This window comes from Cyphellophora attinorum (assembly GCF_001299255.1).
Source record: "Cyphellophora attinorum strain CBS 131958 chromosome Unknown Contig52, whole genome shotgun sequence".
Lineage (NCBI taxonomy): Eukaryota > Fungi > Ascomycota > Eurotiomycetes > Chaetothyriales > Cyphellophoraceae > Cyphellophora > Cyphellophora attinorum.
This window is the reverse complement of record NW_017253280.1, coordinates 81,559-90,881: the sequence shown is the minus strand read 5'-3', so window position 1 is coordinate 90,881 and position 9,323 is coordinate 81,559. Positions and strand designations below refer to the sequence as shown.

The 9,323-nt window shown below is 54.0% G+C and overlaps 4 protein-coding genes across 4 annotated transcripts; 3 read left to right on the top strand and 1 right to left on the bottom strand.

Annotated features, from left to right (window-relative positions):
• Window positions 1-17: 17 nt before the first annotated feature.
• Window positions 18-304, top strand: AB675_9454 (uncharacterized protein; the record flags this gene model as incomplete). Its single annotated transcript, XM_018149988.1, has 1 exon — window positions 18-304. A coding segment is annotated over one exon (287 nt), but the record flags the coding sequence as incomplete, so codon positions are not given.
• A 41-nt stretch (window positions 305-345) lies between these two features.
• AB675_9453 (Acetyl-/propionyl-coenzyme A carboxylase alpha chain) lies at window positions 346-1,542 on the top strand (the record flags this gene model as incomplete). The annotated part of the gene is made up of 1 exon (XM_018149987.1): window positions 346-1,542. One exon carries the CDS (start codon window positions 346-348, stop codon window positions 1,540-1,542), a length of 1,197 nt encoding a protein of 398 aa, XP_017994659.1.
• Window positions 1,543-2,866: 1,324 nt separating this feature from the next.
• AB675_9452 (uncharacterized protein) lies at window positions 2,867-3,596 on the top strand (the record flags this gene model as incomplete). Its single annotated transcript, XM_018149986.1, has 2 exons — window positions 2,867-3,280; window positions 3,327-3,596. The coding sequence occupies 2 exons, from the start codon at window positions 2,867-2,869 to the stop codon at window positions 3,594-3,596; spliced, it is 684 nt and encodes a 227-aa protein (XP_017994660.1).
• A 1,860-nt stretch (window positions 3,597-5,456) lies between these two features.
• On the bottom strand, window positions 5,457-8,653 carry AB675_9451 (uncharacterized protein; the record flags this gene model as incomplete). The annotated part of the gene is made up of 5 exons (XM_018149985.1): window positions 5,457-5,903; window positions 5,961-5,988; window positions 6,057-6,657; window positions 8,044-8,226; window positions 8,425-8,653. The coding sequence occupies 5 exons, from the start codon at window positions 8,651-8,653 to the stop codon at window positions 5,457-5,459; spliced, it is 1,488 nt and encodes a 495-aa protein (XP_017994663.1).
• Window positions 8,654-9,323: the final 670 nt, after the last annotated feature.

Sequence of the window (9,323 nt, the reverse complement as noted above, 5' to 3'; positions counted from 1 at the left end):
AGCCAAGCAATCTCAAGACGCCACAAGCCAGCAAAACTACGACGACGACGATGATGACCCTGGGAGGGGGATACGATTGGTGCGGAATGAAGCGGAGCTACAGGGGAATGTGCAGCGGTGTGTAGGGGAGAGTCCGTCGGGCATGGTATTTGCGGAGCAGGCGGCGGTGGAGGGGTTCAAGCATGTGGAAGTGCAGATTGTGGGGGATGGGCGGGGTGGGGTTAGGCATTTGTGGGAGCGGGATTGTAGTGTGCAGAGGAGGTATCAGAAGATTGTGGAGGTGGCGCCGGCGCGCCGAGTGTGAGTAGGAAGATTGTGGGGAAGGTGGTGGATGCGGCGGTCAAGATGGCTAAGCGGTTGAGGTATTTGGGGTTGGGGACGTGGGAGTTTTTGGTGAATTCGGACAAGAGGCTTTTCTACTTTTTGGAGATCAATCCGAGGTTGCAGGTTGAGCATACGATCTCGGAGTGTATTGCCGGGGTTGATCTAGTGAGGGAGCAGTTGTTGATTGCGCAGGGGCGGCAAGTGGAGAGTTTGAGGTTCGGAGAGTGGTGGGAAGCAGAAGACGCGCCGAAGATGGCATCGATTCAGCTCAGGCTGTGTGCCGAAGACCCAAGCAATGGGTTTGCGTTGAGTATTGGAAAGGTGACTGATGTGCGACTGCCGAGTGGCAATGGTATCAGGGTTGATTCTCACCTATCTCGTGGCGGTGTGGTGGGCTCTGACTTTGACAATATGATGGCAAAGATCATCGTTACTGCTGCGACGTTTCAGGAAGCAGTGACCAGGGCCAGAAGAGCGCTCGCTGAAACGGAGATCGTCGGAGTGAAGACGAATATCGACCTGCTGCGTGCGGTTGTGGCCGACCAGGACTTCGAGGCAGGGCTAGCTACAACCAATTGGTTGGAGAAGAAGATGGAAGTGCTGATGCAGAAGGGCGATGCATTGGGTAAGCAGGTTGAGATGGCTAACAGTGCCCTGCCTGCACTCTCGCTGGCCTCTGGTGGGTCAAGCGGTATGGGATCGTCGTTAGTCATGCTTCGCAAGGGCGATGCATGGGACGTCAAGCTACAGAAGGTCGAAGAGAAGACAAGCACTACACCTGCAGCCCATCACCTTCGGATCGAGAAGATCTCCAGAAACGAGTTTCCAGAAGCTCTGGTGGCGGAAGTCTCGTTTACCTCGCCAGGGTCCAAGCCTCAAGGATATCGCATGATGGTTAATAGTACATCTGCGTCAGCAAGCGCAGCATCTTCGAGCCATCGTCGCGGCGATCCGAACAACAAAGCGCATGTCACGTTGCCAATGAGTGGCAAATTGATAGAGGTACTTGTCGAGGAAGGTGATGAGATCAAGGAGAACCAAGTCATTGGCTTCGTCAAGCAAATGAAGATGGAGCTGGAGATCCGAAGTCCTCGTGCTGGACGTGTGGCTTGGGCAATTGAGCTGGAGAGTGAAGATGGCGATGATGTGGCTGAAGGCGTCCTCCTGGCGGAGCTGATACCCGAGGAGGCGGATGCTCAGCTTCGCAGTAGACTATAGAGTCAGAATAGCAACGGCTAGACATCCGAATTCCTACCTAGGCAGCACGACTGCCATCTTGGGTTGTTACCAGGATGTGGGGAGGATGAACCCTTGGACTTCATCAATCGTGACCCGCTTACAGCAGGCTTGCTCACCAGAGGGCAGATGCGAACAGATCAGGAACACCTGCTTCGCAATTTCCGGATCGTTTGAACACGTGGTTCTTGTCAGCAATGTCGCCGTCGGATACCTGCTGCCATTGCAGTGCGCGGATTTCGGAGGCTCGGAGGCAGATCATCGTGTTTTCGTACAGCTTCGTCAGACTGCCGCGTACCAAGTAGCTTCATCAGACTGCTTCTGTGCAGCCAAGACTCCAAACGTCTCGAACATATGACATAGTCGAGGACGGAGACAAATTACAAAGAACGCGAAGATTACCAATTGAGGAGCCGCGTCAATCTAGTACCATCGTGGTAGGTGGGCTGCGATCTCGCATCAAATCCTTGGCAGCCAAGGAAGGAGGTGGCGCTGTAACATTTGCAAGTCGATGTATTTTCAACGGTTTGAGCATGTACACTATGGGCTCGTCAAACCGAGATCACGCTCAGTGCTCGCTTCTGGGGTTCGGGGACGCGACCCTGTTATCTCATCACTCAGCACGGCCTGGCCCGTTTTTGCGGCGACGGCGAAGGCCGTCCGTCAGCGGACCAAGCGACGCGGACGTCTTCGACGCTTCTGAAATCCACTACCTACAGCGCAAATATGCGAAGTCATGGAAGGGCCTCCCGAGAAGCCCTACGTTCGAACCGCGGTAGATACAGCACCGTCCCGGAGTTCCAAGACCTCGGCCGACAAACGCGCTGGGTGCACTTCAACTCGTTCCAGAAAACGTTGGGTGGAGACCGGCACAAATGGGCATATGAGGCGCTAGGCTTCTTACAACCTCCCGCTAATCATCTACTACGCCCCACGAGGCCGGCAACCCTGCAAGGTGACGTTAACGAGGCACGAACGGTGTACAGTCAACAGTTCCGGGACTCGATGAGCGAGTTGTGTATTGGCTTCTGAAACTTGCAATTGAGCGAAATCTGGAATGCCCATCCAAGTCCAGCCCATGCCTACGCATCCCTGCACCTTAATCGGAGCAGATCCGGTGGATTTGTCCACAAGGCGAGTCCCTTGGACTAAGCAAAGCATCTACCACAATATCACAACTGCCTATTGTACTTAACTGATCTGCTACTTCCTACTATGGCCGAAAAGTATATCTGGGGCAAGCACCAGTATTGAGTTTCGACACTTCCTTTCTCCATAGCGACGAACCTCTTGTCTTGCCAACAGCATGCGCGAAAGAATGCCTTTACAGCAGGACCTTCAATTCGCACTCCTCAGCAGACAGTCAACAATGCAGGATGGCAATGATTTCGAGGACGACCCTTCCTACGTGCCGAATCACAACGAATTGCAGTACACAACAGATGCTTCCATGCAACACCCCATGGCCTCTGATATGACTGGTGGCCTCGCTGCGAGCCTCGACACTGCACTCTCCCTTGGGTACCAGGATGGATCGGGACACATGTGGACAGCAAATACTATGACGCCCCTACAAACGGCTTTTGATCAGTCAAGCGATCTGCATCTCATTCATTCAGCGCAAGTTTCGCCGGTGTTAGGTGATTTCTACGGCAATCGAAGATCATCTGCGGGAAGCGTACAAGACCACGCGGAATGGCAGGAGAAAGCCCGGAACGAGGTGAGCCACTGTTATCCTTATGCAGCACTCACTGACGCATCTCTAGCGACGTAAAGTCCAGAATCGTGCTGCTCAGAGGGCGTACAGGGAACGAAAGGAGAAGGCTTTGGCAGACATGCGAGATCTTCTGGATCGAAAGGAATCTCAATTTCAGGCCCTTCGGAAAGATCACGAGGAACTTCAACAGAAATACGAAAATCTTGTACAGCTACGAGAATCGTCAACGCCGTCGACCTGCAATCCTAGGAATCTCTTCAAAACACAGAATAGCGACGACAGCTTACCACAGTCCGTCCCAGAGCAGGAAGAGGGGTGAGGCGTTTCCATGGCACGCGTTATTGCCAGCAGTTGCTCAATTCCCCACGGCAAGCCACGATGACTTCTCGGCCATCCACCAGGGCAGTTACTGTAAGGCGCTCCGGCGTCGCGGTGACTAAGTGGTAGTACGACTGCGACATGGGGGTTGGTCGCTTATCTCGAACCAATCGGATTACGACTTTCCTTTATTCGGGAACGGAGAAACCGAACTGGGGCGCACGCTACGATTGTTTCAACATTAGACGAAAGCTTCACAGTACTTGCTCAAGGACCAAGGTCGGGGAAGTGGAATGGCGGTGTTATCATTGCATGGTTGCGCATCGAGAGCGACAGCTACAGCGGCTCAGAAGTGGCAGGTATGATTTGAGTTGTTGAACTACATGGTATACCACGACCTCGAACGCATCGAGGACCGAATGGACGCTTGAGAGTGGCGTCCGAGAACCCCAACGCCTGCGGCCGAGATTGGCTCACACTGTACTGGCAGGCCTAATCCCAGGAAAGCTCGTTGAAGGCTAATCAAGAAAGACTCATTCTTGACGTTGCTTCGGACGATATGATGTCAAACGGAAATGCTTCACTGACACGACAGACGGTCGAAACCTGAGAACACATCGTTTGTGTTGACTGCACATTTATACGCCTGGTCACACTGGAAGAGATCTGTAGCAACAGTCAATGTCGTAGAACCAGACTCCGAGTTCACGGAACGAGCCAGGTGATTTGGATCTGTCCGAATACATTCGGCCCCCAAAATTCGGGACCGTATTATGCCCCGAGCGAACGAGCACGCCCAATGCCACTCAAGCTTTCCAAGTTGACGCGAGGCTTGACCTCTCTGCATTCAACACGCATGCTTTGAACGAGCAGACTTCCGCTTGCTAACGAAGAACTTCGATTGGTGAGACGAAGACCGGTGTACCTCAACTTCGGTGCAATTGGCTTCTATCATACCACGCGGGCGTCCTTTTCGAAGCATATACAGTCGAACGTTTGCCAGTTGTAACCACTAGTTCACATCAGGCAGCAGCGCACACACACATGACTGGTTCACGCTGAGGGCTTGTGGACCACGAGTGGTCTTGGGCCGAGTCATTCTCGACTTGCATTGCTGACCTACAACTCGCCTCGAGTAAGTCAGCACGAGCGGGCTCTGACTAACAAGCTTGCGAACTGCACAAGCATTCCGCGGTAGATTGGTCTACAGAAACAACAACCTGGTCACTGCCATAGCCGACATGGTCGATCGTATGTTTCTGCAGAACGGCATCGTTGCAAGGTACCCCGCCATGAGACGAAGCTCGGAATGTTCCTCGGCAGAAAGTGAGAATACCTAGTACCCCTCATTCACAACAACAGTGGCAGGCACAAGTCATGTTGCTGATTACTTGCGCTACTATACGTTTCTTAGCCACTCACGTCGCTATAGCCCGACAGCGCTCTAGCCATCGCCGGCAGGATGCTAAAGAGACGCTACTGCTAGTCGTCGACGATCTTTGTGGCCAAGTTGCGAACACCGCAGAAATCCGCGCATATACTCAAACAACAATCATGGTCAACTGCTCGCTTGCAAAGAGCTTTCCTGGGACACTCCTGCACCGGCCGTTGGACGTGCCCAGAAGCCGGATGATGAAGCACGCTGACCGGGCGATGTCAGTGACAGCCCGTGCCGACTATCGCGAAGGAGGTCAACGCACTGCCAACTATGTGTCGCTATGAGGGCATGGTCGTCCACCATTTCAGCCTGTGGCTTCCCTCCAAGGCTAAGATCGACGTGGTTGCCTTGCGAGGTCTTGTCCCTTTCCATGCGCAAGCGGGATCTTCGGTCTTGTGCTGCTGACTGATACATTCAGGTGTATCACTTGCCTGCATTCTTCGGTAAGTCCCTTAACCACATCAACAGCTGCTGGCCGACATCAGCACCTGTCCCCAAAGGCTTGTATCCAAGCAGCCAGTCTTTAATGACGCGCGCCTCCACAAGTCCACTAATATATAAGTGCAAGCTGGATGAAAACCAGACGAACGTCCAACCATATCCAACCGCTCTCTCGAAATGTAAGTTCTTCCCAGAGATGCCACTTTTCTTCCAAGCCCAGCGCACAAGATCCTCCGCCACAATAGCCACAGGCTGCGACATGAAGAACGCCAGTTCGCCCATGTCGCGACGAGTAACATTAAACATCTGGGCCTGGTGGAAAAGACAACTTATCCCGAACGAAATGAACAGTTGGCTGTAGCCGGACGCCAGACTACCATTACGTAGACCTAGAAAGGAAGCAAGCTGTTTTGGCGGCCGGGAAAGCAGCTAGATGTTTCGTCAGCACGACCGTCTTGTAAGACGCAAACCTTGGAATCTACTCACCCTGCGGCATGCCTGGTGATATGTTGCACTTCGCAATTGTATGTCAGCACATTTCTGGAAATCGATACTTGACTATGCAAGCTTCAATGCACATACCTCCACATCTGCCTCACGCTCCATGCGTCTTTCAACGGCCCCATGAGGGGTGGCCACTCCCATGGCTCCGTCACGCCTGTCGCAACACCCAGAGCAGCAGCTAAGAGATACGCACAATTCAATCTGTCCCATACCCAAACGGCACCCGACCATCCCACGATAGCATCTGCAGCAACTGCCATAAGCAGCTCGTCTGATCTACGTTCCGCTCTGAAGACGCATCCCATGCCCAGTATAAACAACGCTGCCACAGATTGAACATAATAGAATACCACCCACCGCAATTGGCAGCGCACGTACTGCCAACATGATAATCTTGCATACGGATCCGTGGGGACATTTTTAACCTGCCAATTCCATCCGATGCCCCTTTGCGCAGGCAGCATCAGCCTGATAGACCACTTAACTCGCTCCCAGAACGTCAAGAGATCTTTCCAGCTTTGGCCATGGGCGGCAACAACACTCGCGTCATCCCTAAGCTCATCGTCTGCGAGTTTTCGTCCAGTGAATGCAGGGGCATCTTTGCCGTCTCTGGGCGTTAGGAGAACGAAGTCGATGTACCACAGCGGAATGGCGATGAAGTGACTGTTATTGTAGTAATCTGTCGATGGATCACCGGTGGTGAAGCATGGCCAGCTGGCGCATAAGTAGAGCAACAGGGGCCACGTGAAGAACGAGGCGAGACGATGGTTTTCTGTTAAAAATGGGACGATGGAGAGACCGAGACAGCATGGTGTGTAGTAAACGGGAAGGTTTCTGCGCTCCGAGAGAGCCGGGTAGATAGACGCTACGACGTTCATTAGAACAAATATCGTAGCACAGCAAGTTATCAACAAGATCACGGATGGTGAACTGCTTCTGTTGGATCGAGCAGAGTGAATGTCCCCAGTGGCCCGCGCCTGGATGTCCCGGGCTTTCGCAATTCCTCTTAAACTCCGGGCAGCGTGCTTCATACTTTCGGCAGCAACCCAACAGCGAAGGATGCGAATTTGCTGCTCTGATTAGCTTTCACCGACATGGCGTTTTAGCCTGCGACTGCGACTTCTCTTGATGTTTGTGATCGTCGTGTTCGCGTTGCGAGGTCTCGGGCCTTAGTGATGGCGCAGGTGGCATCTCCGGCCCATGTGGTTACTGACTGATACATCATTTACCACTAGTTCACTGACTCCCCATCTAGAGTATATCCCTCGGTCGATCAGTCCAGGGCCTCGGCCAGGGTTCTGGAGACTGTTGACAGGCCAGTGGACTGCTACACGAGTAGTAAGTCGAGCTCTGCCGTCCCTGGGCCATGGCTTTGGCTCGCAAGCGACTCGCACAGTACGCAGTCCTGCGGTGACAAGCGTTGGAAGTGCAGTACAGCTCAAGATTTCAATTCGAGAGCGATCACGATGTACAAGGCAGAGCCTCTTCATGTCATCCTTCGACCATGGTCTGGGGCGTCATTCACAAACAACAGTCCGAGCTCGCATAGAGTCTGGGTCCGAACAGGATTGTGAAGTACGGCACGAATGTCGCAGTGATCGACGTCCACCGGAGAATGACAGAAACTCCTAGTAGCACAAATGATGAATTGATTTTCATTTCGAATCGTAAGAAGGGTGGCAAGTGCTATGTACTGTGCATCGCAAAGCTATGGTCTCTGCTGTTCGAGACCAACCCCCCAGTCCTGAGGTGAGATCCGTTGGATTCGCGACCGCCGCTGGACCCGAAATCGAGCCCGTGTGAGGATTCCGTCTGGACCACAGCAAAGTTTCACAGCTGCGATGACAGCTGCGTCCTGAGAGCGACCCATGTAGTCGAGACCGCGGGACAGCCAACACCACTCCCTGGGCCACCATTCACGTTCTGCAGCGCGACAATCGCTGTGTTTAGACGATCAAGTTGATCTTGGACCGAGTTCCCTATCCGTGCTTGTCAGCCCGTGCGCTTGAAATCTCATATTCATGCAACAGCCTGTCTGGCCATGCTAGTCTCCGGGACGACATACCTGTTGGGAACTGCGCGCCGCCAGCTACCTGGGCTTGGATGGCGGTAGCAAGTTTGTCGATGGCCGGCGGGCAGTCACACGGGATGCCCTTGCCGCCAACCCCGACGCAGTTGGCTGTGCCATCGTTGGCCTTGACACCTTGCTGTATGCCGTATGGTGGGATCAGAGATGTGTCGATCGCGCCTCCGCCTCCTCCGCCGCCATTGCCATTTCCGTTGCCGTTTCCGTTTCCGTTACCATTGCCATTTCCATTCCCCGCGGCTGCATTTCCTGTCGCAGCAGGTGGCGGTGCATTTCCAGCAGCCGCATTTCCCGTTGCAGCGGGCGGCGGAGTCCCGGCCACTGTTGCCAGCGTAGTAGGCGGGCCCTGAGCACCCCCACCTCCACGCCCACCACCCCCATTCCCACCATTCGGTCGTCCGAAACGGCCGGCCCCTCCACGCCCACCAGCGGGACCGCCCTGACCTGGTGCTGGTGGTGCTTGCCCGATTGCGGCTGGAGGTCCTGCTTGACCTCGGCCTCCGCCCTGACCGCCGAATTGGCCTCTGTCGCCTAGGGCTGGGGCGGTCGCGAGGAGGAAGGTGAGGACGGTGATTGCTGTGAAGCGCATCTCGATGTCGTGAAAGCTGGTCGTCAAGATTTCGATGTCGTGTAAGTCGTAGTAATGCAAGCTGCTGTTCGCTTTTGCTGGTGAAGTCTGTGTGTCCAACTATCGTGCAGAAAGGAGTGGTGGTAATGCAAAGAGTGCACGACCTGCGCGCGATCGAAAGGAATGACTTTGAGAAAGGAACGGCAAACACTAGACTTCACCTCTTGGTACTGCAAGATCAACTCACGGTCAGATCCAGCAAGGGGCGATAGCTCGTGGCGCTGACCACGACTATATACCACAACACGATCCCTTTCAGGTGCATAGTGCATATTAGCCAGCTACTCGCTGTCAGGTAAGCTCACCATTCCCCTTACCAGCCTTGATCTCCTTGGGTTGCATTCAGGGCCAATGAAGCGTCCAAGCAGTATCCTGGCTCGATGCAGGTATACCAGGAGAGCAAACGCAGAATAGGGAAAGACCGCGTTGTACTGTGCTAGCGGAAGGGTCTAGCCGGCTGTTTCAACGGACGGGCGCGAGCTTATGGTCGCGCCTTGGCCTGTGCTGAACCCTGCGAAAGAGGTTGAGTGGTTGGCATACGCGGTGATATCTACGGGAGCGCCCGAGGGAGATCTCGAGATATCGATGAGCCGGGATGGGGGATGTGATGGTGCTAGTTGTCCGGAACAGT